At 41.6% G+C, this 21,974-nt stretch overlaps 1 protein-coding gene across 1 annotated transcript in view; it reads right to left on the bottom strand.

Annotated features, from left to right (window-relative positions):
* Positions 1 to 21,974, bottom strand: part of LOC133965309 (CUB and sushi domain-containing protein 3-like) — a 205,497-nt gene that overhangs the window by 51,372 nt on the left and 132,151 nt on the right. Inside the window, exons 43-53 of the mRNA XM_062399793.1 lie at positions 21,419 to 21,607; positions 20,327 to 20,504; positions 15,921 to 16,066; positions 15,316 to 15,396; positions 14,408 to 14,521; positions 8,535 to 8,723; positions 7,677 to 7,823; positions 5,877 to 6,065; positions 3,507 to 3,692; positions 2,585 to 2,779; positions 1,024 to 1,197 (exon numbers count right to left, since the gene is read on the bottom strand). Coding sequence (XP_062255777.1) covers positions 1,024 to 1,197; positions 2,585 to 2,779; positions 3,507 to 3,692; positions 5,877 to 6,065; positions 7,677 to 7,823; positions 8,535 to 8,723; positions 14,408 to 14,521; positions 15,316 to 15,396; positions 15,921 to 16,066; positions 20,327 to 20,504; positions 21,419 to 21,607 — 1,788 coding nt within the window. The remainder of the gene's footprint in view (positions 1 to 1,023; positions 1,198 to 2,584; positions 2,780 to 3,506; positions 3,693 to 5,876; positions 6,066 to 7,676; positions 7,824 to 8,534; positions 8,724 to 14,407; positions 14,522 to 15,315; positions 15,397 to 15,920; positions 16,067 to 20,326; positions 20,505 to 21,418; positions 21,608 to 21,974) is intronic.

The following is a 21,974-nucleotide window of genomic DNA, read 5'->3' as shown; positions in this document are numbered from 1 at the left end:
CTATATCATCAGCAGCTTTTCTCGTCAACACTAGAAAGAGAGGCATGCCACGTCTTCAGAATTTGTGCAATACGCTCATGCACGTAATTGTATTACTTTCAGCTACAATAAATCCCTTATGAGAGGAGGAATCTTGCCGAGGTTTCCACTGCCACTTAAAACCTGGGAAATTGCCACTGACTGCGAGTCTGATTTCCCTAATTTACTCCCGCACCCAGAAACTCAGTCGAGCATTTTATCATCACGCCCCAGTTGAAAACAGCCAGATTCTATGAAGATAGTGCTGAAGTAGGCATCTGTACTGTAGAGGTCCCTGTCTATGTGTACTCCAACAGTTGTATCGTCCTTTAATGAAGTGAACCAATCTTGAGCAGAGCCTGGAGTGCTGGTGCCACAGGGTTGATGAACGGACTAATGGATCTTCCAGGGAAACCGTCACATTCTGCTGCTGCGTGGGTTTGAATGCGGCTCAAGTAAATATGCATGTCTCCTTTTCTTGCACAGTACAGAGCTGTGAAGAGCTGCTGTAAGCTAAGCTGTAGGGTATTTCCTTGTTTGTACAGGATATCTTAACCACAGCTCAAATTGTGTTGGTACAGCTTGGCAGGTGTCTCATAGTTTGGGGCCAACTGCGGCTCAATCGCTGCTCACTCACATTTAACATTTTAAAATCACTCCGACTCAGAGGCTTTACTGTACATCACCCTGATCCAATCCGATTAAGGTAGTTGGCAAATTGTTTGCCCATTTGCACAACTTTTACCTTTAGCTCTCCACAAGTCCTGAAACAGTCCAACGTGTGCCAGTGGCAGTGATGAGTAACAGCATGTTGTCAGAGCACGCCCAAGAAAAAAACTCTACATCGCGCTACATGTTTAATCATTGGCCATACACGCTTGGTAACAAAACCAATTATGGCCACCCTCTGCTGCCCCATCTGGTTTTATTATGGATATGTTGTTCAAAACCCCCCAAAAAGCTCACACTGTCTGAACAGTCAACGTTAAAGAGAACCTTGCTTACCCAGGCACTGAGTCTCCATCCCGCTCCAGAGGCCAGACAGGAGACACTCTCTGACAGTAGATTCAGTTAAAACATAGCCAAGGTTGCAGCTGAAAATGGCTGACGCTCCGAAGGTAGTCTGAGTCCCAATTTTGTTCCCATTAGGAGGAGTGGGCAGATTGCCACAGGAAATAACTGCAATGAGATGCAGAAGATAATAAAAAGGACGAAGGAGGGGGAGATGGAGAGACGGGGAGTGAAAGAGCAAGACACCGATAAAGTGAGAGGGAACAAGAAAGAGGAGACGGATGCTGGCTTACATCTTCACAGTCAATAGAGGAGCAGAGTCATTTACACCGATCTTAGTGACTTTAATGCAATAAAACATTGACCTGTACTATTTAACGGAGAGGATAATGACGGTGTTTGCCTTTGTCCCAACATCTTTCATCATTCTGGTTGGCTTTCCTCTCTTACCATGACCACGGTTATTCAGTGCTTTTCGCCTCTCACAAAGGAGTTTCCATGGCAGCACAGAAAACCTTTTTATTTCCCAGTCCCACAATAAACAATATCTAACCTAGGCTGAGATGTGAATAGGTTAAGAGTATACGAGTGAATTATTGAGTGGCTGATCAAGCGAGAATTGAATAAGGTATTTATTCTTCAAGTCTTGTTTTGTTACGATCAATGAATTTACTGTGTCCGTGGTTAGACAGGACATAGATTTTTCAGTCTGGCTGGATAACAATGATACATTTCTTTCTATTTTAGAACGATATAACTCCAATCAAACAGGCACTGAACTCCTGATAATCTCTGCAGGGGTTGTATGAGAGAACACAAATGTCTGAGTGAGAAGGTCCAGACCTTCTTGCTAACTTGATAACGCATTGATAACTTGTTTATTTCTGCATATGACAATAAAGCCTTTGAACCTTAAACCTTCTCTGGAGTTTCTCGAGCCAGACCCCTAGTAAGAAAGTCTGAAAATGTCAGACTGAGCTCATATGAGAGCACAGCATGAGATCCTCTGGAGGATTCAAAGCGAGCGAGTGGGCGTGTTGATGAGGACTCTAACTCGCATACATGAAAAAAAATTGGATTATAATACAAACTTATCCATACACACGTTGAAGACACAGACAAAGATGTCAAGAGGGCTTTTGGTTATTAACGCCGACGCCAGTGTCCAAGCGCTGAAGACAAAACCATATGATTTCTGCAGTGCGATTCATTTGTTAAGTCCTGCCTCTGCCTGCTGTGCCACCCCTCATCTGAATGCTCCAGAGATGTCTGTGTTGTTCTGAACACGTCTGAGCTGAGAATCTCCTGCTGCATGGTGGGGAAAAGGCATAAAGCCCTGACCCCACTGACTCCATTCCCCGGAGCTTACATGTTTCAATGATTATACTTTCGTGCCTTCACTGACATTCTATTTTCACTATAAAGCAACAATGAAATAATCTTGGATGGTTATTATATTTACATGAAATTGTGTTTTTGTTTAGTTCAGTTTTAACTCATGACTTTGTGATATAAACAGAAACGTGTTGATTTATGTGTTGCAGGAGCCACTCACTTCTACACCGAGGTCTCTCGCTCCTCCAGCTCCACACCCCATTGGCCAGGCACTGTATGTGTGCAGGGCCAGCACGGTAGTATCCGGGGTTGCAGATGAAGATTATTTTAGTTCCATACTCATAGTGCGAACCATTGACTATCTTCCATTTCCCGTGGTCTAGAGAGAAGGAGCTGAGGCTGGGGCACATCATTACTGTGGCAAAAAGGAAAAGAAAACAGAAGAGGTGATTCAGCTGGGAGTGGACATTATTATTTTTGGGATAATTCAAATGCCTTCTGTTTCAATTTCTTCTCTTATCACTCACACAACCGTGGCTGAGTGAAAACCTTTAAACAACCCAGAGGAAAATGCAAGTAGTACAAAATATTTTAATCAGTAGAATAAACTAATCCTTGTGTTAAATGTGAACAACAACTTTTTCTGCAGTTCGTCTGCAACAAGGTTGTTTTTGAATTGGTATCCTGCAAAACCAAATGGGTTGCAAAACAAAGTCTGTTCCTTTCTCTGCTGTGAGACATATTTACAGGAGGGAATAACAATTGGTCTCAACTGTAAACAATGCTGTCACTCACTCATTATACTAGGAGTCGCTTTGGCATGTAAAACACTCAACCCAGCCCTGAGCTGGAGCTACTCTCCACCCTTGTCTTTCCTTTCACCTCTCCATCTTATCATTACTACATAACAAGTTAGTTTCTGTAAAGAAACCACGACTCATGTCTTTTGGGACCTCAACTACCATTACAGTATAGTGTATGTTTTATTCCAGTCACTCTCCAATAAAGCAGAAACATTTCAAAAATCTTTTTCGACATAGCTCTTTCCAATCATCAACTCTCAGACTTTAAGCAGGGCATGTCTGTGCTGTGGGATCTTGTAGTTACCCCACCTTCCTAGACCATCCTCACCCTATACTCACCGATGCATCGGGGTATCTTGTTGTGGTTGCTCCAGGTGCCGTCTGGCTGGCAGACTGTGGTCGTCAGCTCTTTGGAGGAAAGCCGGTAGCCGCTGTTGCAGAAGTAGGTCACCCGTGTGCCGACAGAGTAATCAGCAGCGAGCACACCTCCATTCACTGGCGCAGTGGGCACACCGCATGACACAGCTGCAGACGACAAGACGCGATTGTCAACACACATGTTTATGCACAAGTCAAGACACATCCTATAGGGATTTGCAGAGAGGGTCTGGTAAACACAGACATGATAGGCAGGCACAATCATGTAACAGCCACATGTATGTGTGTATGTGCTCGCCCCGGTGTAGGGAGAGAAACCTATTTTTGATGCGCAGGCAATGGGAGTTTTGCAATTTACAGAAGCAGCTATTTTGTTATTCTTCTTTTGAATGGTCCCATTCAGAAAGTAAAAGCCTAAAAGGAAATATATTCATTCTGTGCTGACATTGAACAGCCTTGTAGAATTCCAACAACAGACCCTTATTCATGGGAAACACTCAAATATGTCACAGCAGAAAACACACATATGATATTAATGACACTAATAATGAATAGATTATATTTGGTTGAGCCAGTTCAAGACTCCTGGTACTGTGCACGCTGCTGCCTGGTGCCCTTGAGCAATCTTTAACAGAATAGGTGCACCAGTGGACTTCATGCAAGGCCAAGTCAAAGATTCGATTAAAGGGTCACCGCTTAAGACGTTTCCAATATGCTAAAACATTAAATCTACTTAAACAGTCATCATCAACAAGGACAACGAAGGTGCTCACAACCACCTAGAACATTTCTAATAGTCATGTGGGAATGTGGATTCACATCAGCGTTTAACTAAGTAATTTGCTTAAACTGAACTATATTAGAGACCACTGAATCAATAGCTCTGCTCTTAAACTCTCCCCAGCTAAAGAAATCCATTAAAACGTAGGACTGGCCCAGTAGAGATAGTCTAACACACAGAAAGGTAAGTTATTAAAATGTAAGTCCTCCATTAATTTTATAAAGGAAGATTTACAATAGGCTATTAGACCGATTCAAAGACACTTATAGGATTAGTTAAGATGTCATTAATGGCTAATTTGAAAACACACTAATGACTTACATTTAATGAAGACCCACTCATTAAAGTAACTATCTATAAAGTGACTGTTTAAACAGTCACACCTTCCATGTAGCACTGTGTCCTTGTCCTTATATCTCCCAAATCGGTGTTGCTGCAGCAGCAGTGTTTAAACCAAGTAGAAAGCTAAAGCAGGTTTACAGGTGTTTATTGTCGAATCCAAGTCAGAGGGAGTGAACAGATTGGGGGAACCAATATCTGCAGGGTCAGACTAAATCCAAACATTTATGCAAATACAAACATCGTAAAGTGGAGCAGTTGCACATGGAGAAACATCCAAGATGCGTTCAACATTCATTTGTGAGAACCGCTGGTAACAAATGGTAATTACAAGCACCCAAAGCCTTTCTATACTGCAGATGAAAAGTTTCAAGTTAAAAAAGAATGAACTCTTTAAAATGATCAAAGCTGAAAAGGTCAGTATGCCTGACCCATTATACCAGGTCCCTGCTCAGTAATGGATTAATGTAGTGCACATTCTCAACCTATCAAACAATATGGATTGGAAGGAGTGAAAGATTGAACATGCTACGATGTAATCTCAATCATCCTGCAGAGAGCAGATGGACAGCATCTGTCTGAATACATTAGTTTATTTGCAGCCATGGTTGGGTTTATGTGCTCCAGAAAAGCTGTGTGCAATTACCAAACTGACGGAATCAATCACAGGTGTGAAGTGTTTTTAAATCATTTTAAAGTACATGACATATATATTTTGATTTCACAGCAGCATGATAAGATGCATTTGAGCACACCATCTGTTGCAGTTTGGTGCTACGCGGCTGTGTGTGTGTGTGTGTGTGCGTGTGTGTGTGTGTGTGTGTGTGAGTGCATGCCATTACGGGCACCAGAATGCACACATTTCACGTGTGCGCATCAAAGAACCCAATTAGTTGAGTGAGACCCAACAGCGGCAGACACTGCATGCTAATGGAAAGTTAGCTAAAGTAATTTGAAGAAGTGGAAATTGACAGAAGACGGAGGGATTGATTTCTGTTTCCTTTCCACCTGACAGGGTACTGACTCTCAATCAGGCTGGATTCAGTTCAGCTCCTACCAACACAGGAATGTTTGGGACGAGACACTCGGATGCCTTAAGCGCTTGCCTGTCTGCCCGCTGAGTGTAGGGGCACAGAGGCAGTGACCAGAAGAATAGGGTAAGAGGCTGGCTGAAGTTAGAAATAAAAGGCTGCCACAGCCGATGAGCTCACCTTGACATGCAGGGACTGGCGCGTCCCAGGCGTAGACGCCATAGACGCTCTTCTTGCACACAGCAGTGCCCTTTCCAATCAGCTTGTACCCCCTGTCGCAAGCCCAGCGCACCATGCTGTTAAGATGACCTCCAGTCTGGCTCACTACAAAGCCATGCTGTGGGGAGTCAGGGGTACTGCAGTACAGGGCTACAAGAGATGGACGAATTAACGAACAGGGGAGAGGATGGGAAAGTGGCACGGCGGAGGAGAGGAGAGAGACATGAGACAAGGTGAGAATGACGCCAGTGAAGGAGTATAGAAAATATTCATAAGGAAAAGAGACACAGATAAAAGAGAAGAGAGGCCCTCTGGAAAAAGATTCAGGTGAAAAGTCACATTAAGCCTCTGTGTTAAATAAAGGAGGATAATGAGGAGTGTCACAAATATTTTACACATTCACTTGGTAATGGTGGTGCAAGGGTTTCTAAAGATGGATGGTCGTATCAGTCATGTTGAGGCCAGCATCCTCTCTCAAAAACCATGTTTGACAAGTGCTGACAGCATTATGCAGAGAGCACTGAAACTAACATACAAGTTTAATTAAGGAGTTTCATCAAGTCAATCTCAACGGAGCACATTTATCATGTTAACCTGCAAAAGCAGTGCTCAATTCCAGGTCAAACCTAGTAAACCGGGAACCCACCTCCAGACGCCATCACCCATCACTGTATTTCACTGTACACATGGTCATATGTCTAGTTCTGTAGACGTCACCCAACTGCTGCATCTTCCTGCTACTTGAACTACTCGAAACCCAAAAAGGTCATTCTGATTTCTAAAATTTAAGCAGCAAATAGCCAATGGGACAGAAGATCCAGGAAAAGACAGTGCGCTTCAGAAACGCTGTCAAACATTCCTCCAAATCAGCTTGTCTGCGAGGCAGCGAGGCTTAAAGACGAAAAGCGGCACAATGGAGTTTAAGTCAGTTCCTGTTCAAGTCAATCAGGTCAAGGAGGCGACCTCCACAAAAGTCATTGTGCCAACATGCTTTCACTCTAACATTCTTGTGGTAAATTTAATGGAGAGTCACAACATGAAATATGGATGTCTTTTTGTGCCTTTCCATTATTATAGATGTATTGCAAATGGAAAAAGATCCCCTGTGCTACTCTTGCTTAGCACCACTTGCTTTATTAAACAGCAAATTAAAAATGTATCACTTTTGAAATTAAGCAGCACAAAGGAGCAAGCAAGCTTTGCAGTGACCTTCTTCCTGCCTCATGTTTTTTGTGTGTGAAAACATCTATTGTGAGCCTTTATCATTTCTGTGGACATTCTTGTTGTTTTCATCTTTTGGCTGACACTGTTTTGGATGAGGGGTCAAAACAGTGGATTGCCAACTGCCTATTTGATTTTGCAGACATTTTTTAAGATGGATGCTGTTCCTGAAACAACCTGAGTTAGGCGGAATCGAACCGTCAATCCAGGGAACCTTAGCCATGGCCCCCCCACTTGTGGAGTATTTCTGTAAATTCACTGATATTGAAAACTCAATACATATCCAGAAATAATAGCAGCACACTGTGATAAAATCCACAGGTCATGTTATGGGCACAGACATATTCAATAGTTTCAGCAGAGCTGATTAAATATTTGCCCCCATGCAGGGTTTTCACTTATTCAATTGAAGTCTGAACAAACCGAATTGTAAACCCGTGATTTCTATCACTTTTTTGCAATTTGAAGACAAAATATATTCAAATAGTTCTAATAGAAAAAGAATATGATTATAAGCTGGATACATACTTTGATACTCACCCACGTATCTGATGTGGAAGCCTCGTCGATTGGTGCCGTGGTCCGAGGACCAGCGCAGCAGGAGCTGGTGGCCTGTGGTCGTCAGGCTGAACGGTGTTTCCACGTCACCACTGAGTGAGGCCAGGTTTTGGCTGTAGATGTTGGGACCTGAACACAGAGTGTCACACATTCATAGACATTAATGTAAAGATAAAATGGACAGGCATCTTTAATGTTTTCAGAGTAAATAATTACAATTACACAAGAGAGGAGACCACATCAAATGTGAAAATATTTCTAAACGTTGAACGCGTATCGACAAACTGTTCTAATCTAAACATGTTCACACTTGTGTATATGTATTATTAATGGCCAGGGAAGTGCAGTGCAGAGTTTAGTGCGATTTGGACACACGATAAGTTCAATATTGATAAAATGTAATTAAACATTTGACCAATGCTCTGCAGCAGTATACTGTAAGTGGCAGCAGTCAAACTTCTAAACTTACATATGAACCATACCTATGAATATTTATAAAGCAAATACAGAGTTCAATATTCACTGCCGATAAACAATGTAGGATTAACATAACTTTTCTAACTTCCCTCTGCACCACAGACTGTTTATAAAAAGATCTACACACAATGTCCACCACACAAACAATAAAAATATCTCTTTAAGGAGGACTCACAATTAACAAGGAATATTTCCGAAGTAGCTTGGGAGCTTTAACACAGGCCAAGCAAAGAGTCATTTCTAAACACTCCGCTAGTGTTGGACAGGAAAATGTTTTACAGAAACTAACATTAAAGATTTCACTTGGCTTTGTCCTGCTGACTAATTGTTTACGATAAGACTCAGACACCCAGCAGAACTCACCATCAAATATTTCCAAGATGTCAAACTCCTTCTCTGTCTGGAAGAGTTCAAAGTACAGAGTGATGTTGTAACCCTTTTCCACGTTAATCAGCCAGGAGCACATCTGGAGGTTGGGGTAGCTGTCAGGGTAGCCCGGACTCAAGATCATGCCGGATGAGTCAAATCGCACTTCATGGGCTGGACATTGTACTGGAAGAAGAGGAAGAATTTTAGAAAGGACAGAGGGTGGAAGAGGAATGAGGTAAAAGAGGGAGGCGAAAGCCGAGCAGAGGCCGAGAATGCATCATGAGAGGAGGGAGGAAAAGACAGGAATACAGCGAAAAAATAACTAGTCTTGAAACAATCAAATTTCAGCAAGACTGATATTGCACCTTAGGGCTAATGTGGTAAATGTGCTGTTGTCACCAAGCTCCCCCGATATCAATCTATCAAATAATAATACTCAGTGGGTGAGACAGCGAACTTTATACAGAAATATTGTGTGTGCATGTGTAAGTTTGTGTGTATCAGCTCTAAGCACTCCTTTCATTTCCTGTAAGCTGGCATGTCTTAAATAATGACAGTCCTGTTTTATTTCTCTTCCTTTGTGCTGGTTACAGACGTTTCTCTTCTGGGCCACTAGTGAAGAAACATGACGCATATAAAAGGTTAACGCGAACAACTGTTCCAGATAAAAAGGTCAATGGAAACAATCGGACGTATAACACAGAAAAAGGCCAGGAGGTAAGAATTGTAACACATCACAGCATGAATATTTCCGCTGGCAAGTGACTGCAAAAGTTTCAACTGGCTGAACCAGAACAGCCTATGGCTCAAAGACAACAGACAGATATGATCTTCAGAATGTCAAAGTCAGTGATTTTCAAAATAACAATGTATTTCTCAAACCACACAATACACGAAAAGCTCCCTGTGAGGACAGAGGTCAAGAAAAGTACTCGTTACATCATCTTAACAACAAAATGTAATATGTAAATAATGAAAAAAAAAAACTGGGAGGATGTGTCCACAGAATAATCAATATTTATAGAAGCACTGTGGTGTAGTAATTGATCTGGCAACTAATTTAAACTCAGATCTGTTCAACAACACATACGATGTAGAACAGTATTTTCTTCATTGCTTGACAGTTTGAGACACGTGAGCAATATGTAAATTTGTGTATGTTTACAAAGGTTTTCCTTGTCAAAGAGAGATCTTTATCTATTTCAAATCACTGTGCAATCTCATTGTTTTCTCTTGTGCTCTGCAATTAACATATATTACAAGACCAAATTATACTCATAAGTAACTGTAAAACTGAAGATTAGGAGGTTGTGCTTTTCACATTGTGAAAGCTGTCATCACGTAGGGTCACCATGCACAGAGGATGTGGCTTTGTATTTTTTTTATTCTGGATTTTAGTTTAGTTTTTTAACAGCTAGTTATTCAAAAACTTTGTTTTCTGAAGCCCACATACTCCTGGAGAGAAATAAAAGTTGTTTGAGTGAGTTTATATGCAGTTCAGTTACTTGATTTTGCATTTCAGTTGAAAATCAAGGTCTGTGCCACTTGATTTTAGCAGAAGAGTTATGTCTCATTGGCAATATGATGGAGATCAGAATGGGGCTTCAGATGCGGAGTTCACATGGCTGCTTCCTCAGTTCTGACATCAGCAGGAGCATCTGCTTTACTGGCATCAGTGGGAATATTTGTTGAACAGAGAACTTCTCCTAAGTTTAAAATAACTGCTATTTACAAATACTGATTTCACTCCCACCCATTGTCACCAACCCCAAATCCCTTTAAAGACAGTACACTCCCACACTCCCTGCAGGAGATTATGATATTATATGGTTTGATGATTATATGATTATATATTATATCCCTATCTTTTGATATACACATATAGATGTTGCAAAGATGCCATGGGTCGTGCATAGAGGCATTTATTTGGGTGACTTTGTTATTGAAATAAATAAGCCCCCGGTACTTGTTTAATAAGCTAACGTTGCCAGGCAACAAACACTTTCCAATGAGCAGAGTTGTGGCTTAAACAGCTTTGCCTCATACTTTGGTGCAGCGTTTGAAAAAGATAAATTATGAGAGGCTTAAAACTGTTTCAGTAACATCAATACTGCTACTTTGTCGGATGAGTTTTTAGAGAAACCTGGATAAGGATAGAATGCTACCCCGAGAGCAGACTGAAGCTTACAATGTGTTTATATGATAGCAATACTGCAAATAGACCTCTGTACCTCAGTGTATTTCTAATTTAATTTTATCTTCTAAAGAGAGGACACACCTTATCTCATGGGAATAAGCATTAAACTGCGAATTAGTATATATTGATCAACCATCCTTAGCCAGCGAATTACATCCAGGTAAATACTCAATGCTGATATCATGTATCGGCTTCAATGTGAAATGTGTTGGTGTTTGTTAAAACTGACACGTGATGGTATTACCTTGGCTTAGGTATTCAATTTTTTCTACTGTCTTCGGCATATTGTTGGCTTCAGAGACATAAATACTATTATTGTATTGTTCATGGTTCTATCCTTGATCAAAGCTTTTGGGTAACCTTCCTCGTAGGCTTCCAGAGAGTCATAGCCTGGGGAAATATCTTACAAACCAGGGGCACATAGGGGTGAAATTGCACAGCCACGCAAGGACATTTCCGTGTAATCTTCTAAGCCTAAAATGACAATTAACAGAAGGGGTTGACAGCAAACAAAAGCGGAATCAGGGAACACAGGAGAATTCCTTTTCCTGCCCTATCGGCAAGCTGCCGACAGGAAATGGCCCCATTACAGGCTTATTGTAGCAGTCTCAGGGATGTGAATAGCAGGTCAACTCAAATTAAGTTCAACTCTACATGTCCCAAGGAGAGCAATTAGTTTCTGGCTACAGGTGGCACAAGGACATAATATATCCGACATAAGAAAAGGCGATGAGTTCTTCACTACAATAATGAGGTGATCCATGGAAATGTCAGACAACGAATTACTAATCCACGTGTCCTAAAATAGTCCAGACTATTCCTCAAGGCAGGTTTGAGGGAGCGGTTCGATCAGGGGAAAAATGAGGACTCATCATCTGCCCATTTAGATTTACACTTTAACCCATTAAGGCCTGATGCAACACATGTGTGTATGTTTCTCAGATTCTCCCTTTGGAGCCGGCAGAGATGTGTGCTTCTTACATACATTGTGAATCACTGAAATGCTGATAGGAAAAGCAACATGCACTATGGAAAATGTAGGTTGTTACTTAAAAAAGAAAACAACAATATGAAAAGCAATGAAGGACCCCAGACGATGTTCCTGCCCAACTTAACAAGGCTCAGTTGGTAAGAGACATACTTGAGAGGAAAAAGGGGGTTATGGCAAGATATATATTTTTTAAATCAAAAAATCAAAAAAGGCTGAGAAAATAAAACTTTTGCATATGTTGGTAATTCTTTCCGCTCATTACAAAAGTCTTTAAAGCAAATTTTTCTTTGGGTGAGGCAAATAGTATTAAAAAACTTGACTTTCTGTATTTCACCTGAGTTTACGAAAAAAAATGTTCAAATATCTCTGATGCTGATTTATGGTTTCTCTCTTGCACAATAAAATAAACGGAAAAATCATAGTCTAGTCCCACCTGGATGATTCACCAATCGTGATTTTGAAGGTTAATTTAGTTATTCATATTGAAGCTTGTGAAATTATTTCAATTGCGGTATGAGGGTTTTACTCTCAGAGCAGCTAGTTGGTGCTGGCAGAGCTTTGTGTATTCAGTAACACATGAGCAGGTGAGAGCTGGCAAAGCCCACATAACATGAGAGGTTGAAATGTCTTCCACTATTCTCAAGTGACTGACTGACTGCCCTCACTTGGCACAAAAGGAACATATCACATCGTTCCAAACTGCTCCCGTTGTTGCTGATCTGCTAATTGGTCACTTTAAAAAGGGCAATGGAACTGAACATTGGAAAGCATTTTACAACAAATTCATTCAGTCAGAATAATGTGATTTGTATGCCAAGCCATTATGATGCAGGATGCAATGAAGCTTTTGGAGCACATTGTCTTCTATCTCTCTCGCGCTCTTTGTAATGTCAGGCAAAAACAAATGTCAAGCGAAAAAACAATGCAGCAGGATTTTAGATCCCTCTTGCATTTATACATTTTTAATTTTGCAAAATGTTAGGTAGGCCCTATGCAGCAGAAGGGAAGGTAAGCCTTGTTTTTCAGGACTCGCAAACGCACCGACATCAATGCACATTGTATCAAACTGCCATTCTTAAGCCCTGTTTGACCTTTGTGCATACTTTAATAGAGACCTTCGCTAGCATTGCAGCTTATGGCCTTTATGAATAAAGCATAAAAATATGAGTCGCTGGATCACTGATGAGGACACTCAACTTAATCTTTTCCGTTACTTAAGACCAATCCCATTTCCCCCCTTCTCCCTTCCCCTCTGTTTTGTGTGTAGGGGTAGTTTCCCAATAAAAATGTAATTATTTCATTCATAAAGATTAAAAAGTTCCTATAATGATTGTAATATCTAACTTTATTATCGTTTCATTTGTATTATGGTCATTTCTTATCACAACAACCTAAAAAAAATGCATGACAATCCCCTATTTACATATTATTTCATGTGGCATCCCTGCTCTTTGAAGATACACAATGTACTTAATTTAACCAGCATAGAGCATCGATGTAACTGAACTGGGGCAAGATAACCCTCGAAAACAAGGGGTATGTTTATGGAGAAGTTGTGAAATGGGAGTGGGTCTTAGCGTTGCTTCACATGTTACACTTCCACATACATCGCCCAGTTTCGAAATAGTAAAAGTAAAACAATGTCAGCTGCAGAGATGCTCTAGGGGGGAAACCAAGATATCAAGTCATACATCAAATATAAGAGCCAGGGATGAGCAAATATATGTTTCAAATCACTAGTCCTATTCTAAGAGGTTTTTTGAACACGGGCTATGGGTTTGTTGAGGATCTGTCTTTCCTTGATCACAAGTCCAATACGATTACTCATTGTTTCTAGAAACACAAAGACAGAAATGCTCATCAGCTCAAGACTTGCAGAGAAAGGACTTCAGGGCACATCAAAAGATGTCTCATCATAGGGAATAGGGGGTTTCAGAGAGCTGTGTTGTCTGCGGCAAAGATGTATTGGCACGACAGGCTGGCGGATGGCATTTGTGTTTTACGGTCTAAACAAAGTCTCTGATGCAGACAACACAGACATTTCTTTCCCTTTGTTTCTTGTTTGAATAATCATCTTCTGAAAAAACATGGGAGGGAGACGTCTTTCATCCATCAAACCCATGGGGCCATTTGAGCAGGATTAAGGGGTAAAAAATAGGCTCCCATCCCTTTCTACAGAGAAAGAAACAGATCAGCTCTGGTTGCCCACCCTTGATACACTACAAAAAGACATGTCTATGAAACCTGCTGATGTGTTATTTGTTTCCCGCTGATCATTCACAGCCCAGTGTAGATTCTAAGGGAGAACAGGGCTATGATCTTAGGTCAGTAGCATTCTGACTCTGTGGGGCTTGATTAATTACAGAGGAGATGCTGTTTGTCACCAGGAACCTGCTTGAAGGGGCCCTGCTGGCAGTCTGTTAAGTGATGCATCAACAGGTGTTGCTGACTGCAAGCAACCTTGGCAGAGTTGCATTAAATGCAAACATGTGCAAACACAGACACACATAACTGGAAATCAATACTCAAACAAATGTATGTGTTGAGCGTATGTGCAAAGATCGACATTTAAAAACAGACACACACACAGAACAATGTTAAGACAGGAAAACACTATCAGTTATAAAACCACACAATTTCATGACAAGACTCATAAACCAACAACTGAATTAAACAAACCTTGACAGACTGGTGGAGGTCCATCCATCTGTAGCCTCTCTCCAAGACGACAGGTCAGAATCTCACTGCCCACCAAGGTGAAGCCTGGCAAGCACGAGTACCGAATAATGTCCCCTGCGAGGACATTTTCACCCGCAGTCATACAGACCCACACACACACACACACAGACACACACACACAAACACAAACACACACACCCAAAGACCCACACAAACACACACATCCCCACCGAACCATGTTAGTAAAAAGTTTCCTCAGTAGAAGCACTTGAAACAGCAATCGACAACACATTTTCTAATGAAGAGTGACATGCCCTAGCTGTACTGGAGGCACTTCATTAAATTACCGAGCTGCAAACTGGCACGCACACACGCACACACACCAACAGACGTTTGAAATCAAAATTACACTCAATTTCAAAAACACAAAATAAGGCAGCCACTACCCACATGGGTTCCACTTCACTTTGCTAATCACTTCTGAACACTGAAATACAAAAAGCTTATATGGAGAGTTAATTATCCCTGCCCTCCAACTAATACTTTATTGTACAAAGCACAAACACAGGGCAAACACTCAATAGGAAGGAAAGAAATACAGGATGGAAAAGCAAAGAGCAAAACTAGAGAGAGACTAAGAGCACAATGCAGTAGGATTGAGCTATTAAGAGTTGTAAGAAAACCCATTGAAATGGGCAGATGGAATAATACATTCATAAAAATGGTTTCAATAAACAAATAAAAAAATCAAGTAAGTAATTAATTTTAAAAATACATTTTTTATAAGTCTAGTCTTGTTTTGCCACTCTGTCCAGGGCTTTCTAACCAAATTACCTTATTCCTGGTGCAAATTTATTTTATCATGTATTCCCCTGGCCAGTAAACAAGGGAAATAAAATAAGACAAACCTATTTCAAACTCGTCATCATCGGTTAGGATAGTGGCGTTGGCGACAGGAGGGGGTGGCTGACATGTTCTCAGCTGGTAGGCTGTTGGGGAGAGGACACATGCTGAAATCTGTGCACTCAATTGAGACAGGAAGATACCGTGTTTGTGTGTGTTTGTAAGTGTGTGTGTGTGTGTGTATTTTCTCTTGAACAGCAACATATTCTTTACTCTCCCCTCATACTGAAACTTGAATGGATCATCAACTGCTACCTATCACTGCCCATGATCATCAAAAACCAATCAGTAATTTACCTGAGCTGGGGGATATTTTATAAGTAATCAACTTCTTTCAAAGGGGCGTTTTTATAATTCAGCAGAAAAAGAGGTGGCATAATAGGACATTTATCATTACACAGTGCTGGAAGCAGCAGCAAGATGAGAAAGGCCTAATAATGACCCCTAAAAAAGAAAGAAAGGTCTTCCAATGTAAAAACAAAAAGAACAATCTCTTTGTGATCTTCATTATTGCAGCAGGCAGTGTGGAGAGCTGGAGATCAAATGGTCAAGGGTCATTAGAGCTGTGTGGACGAGGTCTTTAATTAGCCACTTTCAAAAGGGAGGTTACCGTAATAATGCAGCACAAAGAAGCCGCTGGTGCTGAAGTCGCTGTGGAACTTGATGAGGATCTGATTGGCGGTGGTGGACACGCCTTCCTGTATCGAACTGCCGCTGAACTGACCGATCTGAGGCGAGGCCTGGTCGGGTCCATCCCTGATAGAGGAAGTAGTAGACAGGATGTGAGGAAGATAGATTGAAAGAGTAAAAGGAGTGAGAGGGGGAGTGAGAGAGCGAGAAGGAGAGAGCAAATGATTTATGAATAAATAGCAGTAATAACTTGCTGGGATCAAAGAGCAGGTCTAGCTATCCTCAAGCAGTCTTGTGGACGTAATAGTCATTCTGCCACTGTGAGAAAAGTTTCACATTACTCAACAGTGTCAAAGTTATGTATATAAGTTAGGAGGAGGTGTAGAGTTGAAACTTTTGCCCCTGAGTTAAATATTGATAGGAATGTTTTGGCCAAAAGAAAATGCAAAATTATGCAAAATATTCAACAGCTTTTATTCATATAAAGCAATCTGGGTGGCAAGGTGGTGCGGGGGTTAGCAATGTCACCTCACAGCAACATGTTTGCATGTTCTCCCTGTGTGTGCGTTGGTTTTCTTTGCAAACATGCAAATTGGAGATTAGGTTGACTGGAGACTAGTGAATATGAGTGTGAATGCTTGCTTCTTTCTGTATGATGACCCTGGGATACATTGGTGACCTGTCCAGGTTGAACCCGGTTCTCCTGCCTTATGTCCGCTGGGATTGGCTTTAGCTACCCCCCTAATTTGGCTGAAACTGTTAACATTCTGTACATGTATGTATAGAATACAGTTGTAAAGTTGTAAAGTTATCAGAAAGCTTTAGATCCTACAACCCTGGAAGGATAAAATAATTTGTTACAGCAAATTCATGGATTGTTAAGCAGACTCCTTAAGCATTTAACTGAATACTGCACAAATTGAGGAACTGTAACCCCTCCCTTTGGAAAATCTAAATTTGATTTAAATTTCCATATGCACACATGGCAGCTTACTGTATCTCTAGTCCAATAATCAAACCTGATTTATAGTAAATATGGCAACGATGTATCGATGATGATATCTTTCAAGTGATGAAAAAAGGTCTACCAACTCCTCCAGGCACCTTCAGATTACACATCACCTATGAGAATAAGAGGTTAGGGGAGTAACCGTCAATGAAAAAGTTACCGGCATAAAGCCAACAGTGGACGAGATTCACCCTGAGATGCTATAGGCCCTGAATGTAGTCGGCCTGTCATGTCTGACAGGTCTCTTGGACAGCATCTATCTTTGGCAGCTGGAGCTGTGGCCCCAAGTGAAAGACGTTTTAAGTATCTGTGGGCCTTGTTCCTGAATGAGGTTACAATGAAGTGTGAAATTGACAAGTGGCAGAGTACTAAAATGTCATGTTGAAAACGGAGTTAAGCCTGAAGGTGAAGTTCTCGATTTATGGACACAACGAGTTGAAATGAGCTGCCTGTGCAGGTTGTGGTTCGTCGAGTGACGAGTCAGATATTTCAGAGAACTCAGACTAGACCTCCTGTGGAGAGACAGCAGAGGTAGTGCAGGCGTCTAATTAGGTTTACTGGCACGCTTCCCTGTGGAGCAAGAGTGACTGGGAGGAGACCCCAGGAGCAGACCCAGCACATGCTTATATATTGCAGGTGGTCTAGGTGGACCGGAGGATCCCAGTGGTGGAGCTGGAGGGAAGTGGGTAAAAATGGATAGGCAGGTAGACGGAGAAATGGGCAATATGATTAAATACATTCTGTGTGACGATAGGGATGAGCCAACCTGTAGGGTTTTGGACTGTGGACACAATAGGACTGTGAATAGGAATATTCATATTTTTTGACTATATTTATGTGAATCTATGCGGTGAGGCACCTTCATTTGTTTGGTATCTAATTAGCTGGAGGTGGCAAAACACACATTGCCGCCAGGTTATTCTAGATTTTCTATATTGATGTTCTCTTTCAAGATATTTACATAACAACATGTAACTGTGAACGTTTCATGCATAATCCCCGAACCCAAGATGGATATGTGGCTTTGGGGGGATAATAGCATTTGCAATTAGTGTTGAAGTCATTTATGAGGCACGCTTTGTCTGCCAAATGCAAAAACACAGAAGCTCCGCAACTGAGAGGAGGAGAAAACCCTGGTGAGAACATCACCACGATCTGCGGAAATAAGTTGGCTAAACAAGATGGATAACAGTTTTTGTGTGTAAAATGCGGCGCCAACACAAATTACACTTTTCTCTGTGGATAAAAAGAAAAATTACTGTTAGAAACGATTTCTTTGCACAGGAGAAAAGTCCTGACACTTCAGGTAGCGTTCACCTGAATGATGTGCACTAAATTCTGTTTTGCATGTGTGTGTGCCTTCCTATTTTATGCATTAAAAAGGTCTTTGTCATTTAAGAGTGATCAGCAAAATGGGAGTTGGCTTTCAGACAGGAAAATGAATTGTTGCCATCAGGGGAAAGATAATTCATTTGAAAAACAGTGCCAGTAGCTCCCTCCTCCAGAACTTTGAATCGTAGCCCCAGATGCTTGGAGGCATTTCCCTCCTTTAACACCCATGAGGGCAGCTCCATGACTGCCTCAGGCCCACTATAGTATAGAGATGATACAGACAGGTAGAGGGAAAGGGGAGAGAGGGAAAGGGGGGGGGGAGAGAGAGAGAGAGAGAGAGAGAGAGAGATGCACTTGGGATGTGGAATTTAACTGGTAATTTATGTTTATGGATTTCTGTCTCTTTGGGTTTTCTGTTTCCTGTTTTATTTTGTAGCCTCGTTTTCCCTGTGTCTTGTTCCAGCTTCCCGGTGTGTCACGCCCTGTCTTTGATTATCCTGCCCGATCCTCATGTGTTTCACCTGTGCTTAATGTCCCTTCCTTTCCTCTGTGTATTTAAGCCTCTGTGTTTCCCTTTGTCCTCTGTTGGTTCGTTAGTTGTTTCTCTTACTCGTTTCCACACGTCGTGAGATATGGTTTTTCTTGTCCTGCTGTCTCGACCAGCTTTCCCGTCCGGAGCTTCCTTGTTCTCCGTGCGCCTTGTCACCAGTGTTACTTGTTAGTGTTCCTGTTTTGTTTTTTTGTCTTGTTTAAGGACTCTTTTTATATAACCTCTGCACCCTGGGTCCATCTCCTTCCCCAAACCATAACATTAACATCTACTTGAAGTTTGGTGAGAGGAGGAGAGGGACACAGTGACCCAGCCTTGGATTCGGGTTATTTCATTTCAACACGCACAGCAATCTTTTTTTGCTTTAGCGAGGAGTTGTAAGGAGAGAAGTTGTCAGGGGAGAAATTAATCTATAAATGTCCAGACAAAGGTCGAGCCATCTAGACGGCTTTTGGCTCGTCAATTATCGGTGTCATACCAGGAGCTGTAAGCAGCATTTGTCCAACTGGCCTGTGGCATTATCGTTATATAAACTTTTGAATTCAATGCATTCCACTTTTCGAGTTTGCTATTGCAACAAGGGAAATATGCACTGTGCTCAATAGAAAATCTTCTATGCTCTGAAAAAAGAACCCTTCACTTATCAAACCTACTGGGATCTGCTCAATAAGCAAAGTCTTGGTTTAAAGCACACATCTTTATTATTTAACAAGGATAAAGTTTTTTGGGCTCACTATTAAAAATGTCCCTGGTCTGTAAATCTAGTGTGTGTTTGACATGTACCACAAGCTGATCCTTGATGACCAGTGTTGCCATAGTTACTTTGAAAAAGTAACTTAGTTAATTTACAGATTACTTGATTTTAAAAGTAACTAAGTTAGATTACAAGTTACTTTATTAGTTACATTCAGCAGCTGCCGAAAACACCCCCGCCGCCTCAACATAAAAATGACAACCGGTTTTGCCAACACTGAATTCATTAGAACCCGCCGGGGGAGGGGGGGCCCCCGCGGATCACCGTAGCTGAGGTGATCCGTGAGAAGGGCCCGACACGCGTCCAGAGGCGCTGCGTCCAGAGGCGCTGCCGCCGACCGCCGTACCTGGTCCCCTTCAACCGGTCCCCGCCTTCCGCACCGCCGACGGACATCGCCCCGCGTCCAACTAGAAGGAAAGCCCCCGCACCGCGGACGAGCACCTCCCCCCCTCAAAAAAAAAGTTGAGGCGTGCTGCACACTGAGCCTCCGGCGGCGTGGAGTGGAGGGCGACGGAGCAACATCTCCCCAGGACGTGCCCAGCGGTTTAACCACAAACAACGAAATAGTAACGCACAGTGACTTTAATCTGATTACTGGTTTGGAAATAGTAACGCCTTAGATTACTTGTTACTGAAACAAGTGCTCAGAATAGAGTAACGTCTTACTAAGTAACTAAGTAACGCGTTACCAGCATCACTGTTGATGACTAACATCACAACGAGAAATAAATTAAAACTTACCACACAGTGATGTAGTCGTAGATTGGTTCTGTATTTATAACAGAAAAGTTGATGGAGATGCCGTAACCGGGAGGCACTCTGACCGTCCACATACAGTCCTGGAAGTGTGGGTACTCGGCCGGGTGTCCGGGAGAGTAAATTGTGCCGTTCATGGATGTTATGTTGCCACCACAGAGAGCTGGAGGGAGGGGAGAAAGTCAGAGAGGCTGGATAAAAATAGACCCTGATTAAATTTAAGTTCTAACTGCCGAGGAAACAAACCATAACTGCAGGTTATTTAGTTATCACTGAGAAAATGGGAGGGGGGTGAACCTGTAAGATATATTGTAACTGCAAGGTATTTTTACTGGTTGCCTAGAGCTTGATGACATTGAAGGGTTCTGACACTAAAACTCCCCCGTCATACCTCTTCAGAGGGGATGTGCTAAAATTCGACTTTGAACTCAGAGTCAAAGCCAGAAGCAATGTCCTCGGGATTAGAAAGAACTTTAAACTTGACAGGGACAATGCAGTGACTAACGAGCATAACAAACACCAAAGTTTGTGGTTGTGAAACGCATATCACTCCCTAACTTAACCGATAAGAGGAAAGTTGTTATTCATCATACCTGAGAAACATCTGAGAAGTCTCCTTGAAATTTACAACAAGGGCTGGCATAATCAGCTCTGTAATAAAGACTTGCAAATGCTCCATATATCATTATAATGAGCCGTATCAGTTTATAGTTCAGTGAAGTGGTGGTAAATGCGAGTCAGATGCTTTAATGTGCCAGAACAAAGGACAGGACTACAAACACATCGAAAAAATATATATTCTTATATTTAAAATAACCATAAAAGGTCTTATTTTCATTGGGTAAAAAAGAGCATCTCTGTCTTTATTCTAGTCAGCTTTTCAGAAAATAGAATGCATGACTTCCTCAAGGATTTGTTAGTGCACATTTATTTCAATATTCCCAAGCGAGTTTATGGAAACTGCAATGACTGAGGAATAAAGTTCGCTGCTGCTGTAAATCTAGTGTTTTTTTTCTGCACAGGAGCAACACTGTTGAAAAACACCTGTTGGGATTTTATCAGACGTAAAACAATCACCTTCGCAGCGAGGTATGGGGTGATTCCAGTTTCTGCTGACTCCGTGCAGACAAGTGAGGGACGGCTCTCCGAGCAGAGTGTAACCCAGCAGGCACTCAAAAGAAATAGTCATCCCCACACTGTATTCCTGACCGATCACGATGCCGTTCCGGAATGGTCGTGGGTCCGGGCACCTCTGCAGCTCATATGCTGGAAAAATAAATGCATTAAAAAAATCAAAAATACATAAACACCCACTGGTCCTGACTTTACTTTGCCCAAAATGTGTGGTGTCATGTTATATGTACATGATCTGAATACACGTATATACAATATGTTGATTAAGTGGCTACTCGGCCTTGGTGGAGGTATGATATGAAGCATAAACCAAAACATTTACGTTTTGATAGTACGAGGTTTCATGCAAAAACTCAAGTTATGTCAGGTTATCCTTCTACTACTAATGCTCGTTTTTGTCATTGACTTTAACACACCAAATTCTTCAATAATATATCCAGAACTTTTACTATTCAATCATATGTGCTATTGAGAGTCTCAACAGAAGTCAGTATTGATT

Source organism: Platichthys flesus, chromosome 11 (assembly GCF_949316205.1).
Source record: "Platichthys flesus chromosome 11, fPlaFle2.1, whole genome shotgun sequence".
In the NCBI taxonomy this organism is placed as follows: domain Eukaryota; kingdom Metazoa; phylum Chordata; class Actinopteri; order Pleuronectiformes; family Pleuronectidae; genus Platichthys; species Platichthys flesus.
The sequence above is the reverse complement of the archived record's forward strand: the minus strand, read 5'-3'. Positions and strand labels throughout refer to the sequence as shown.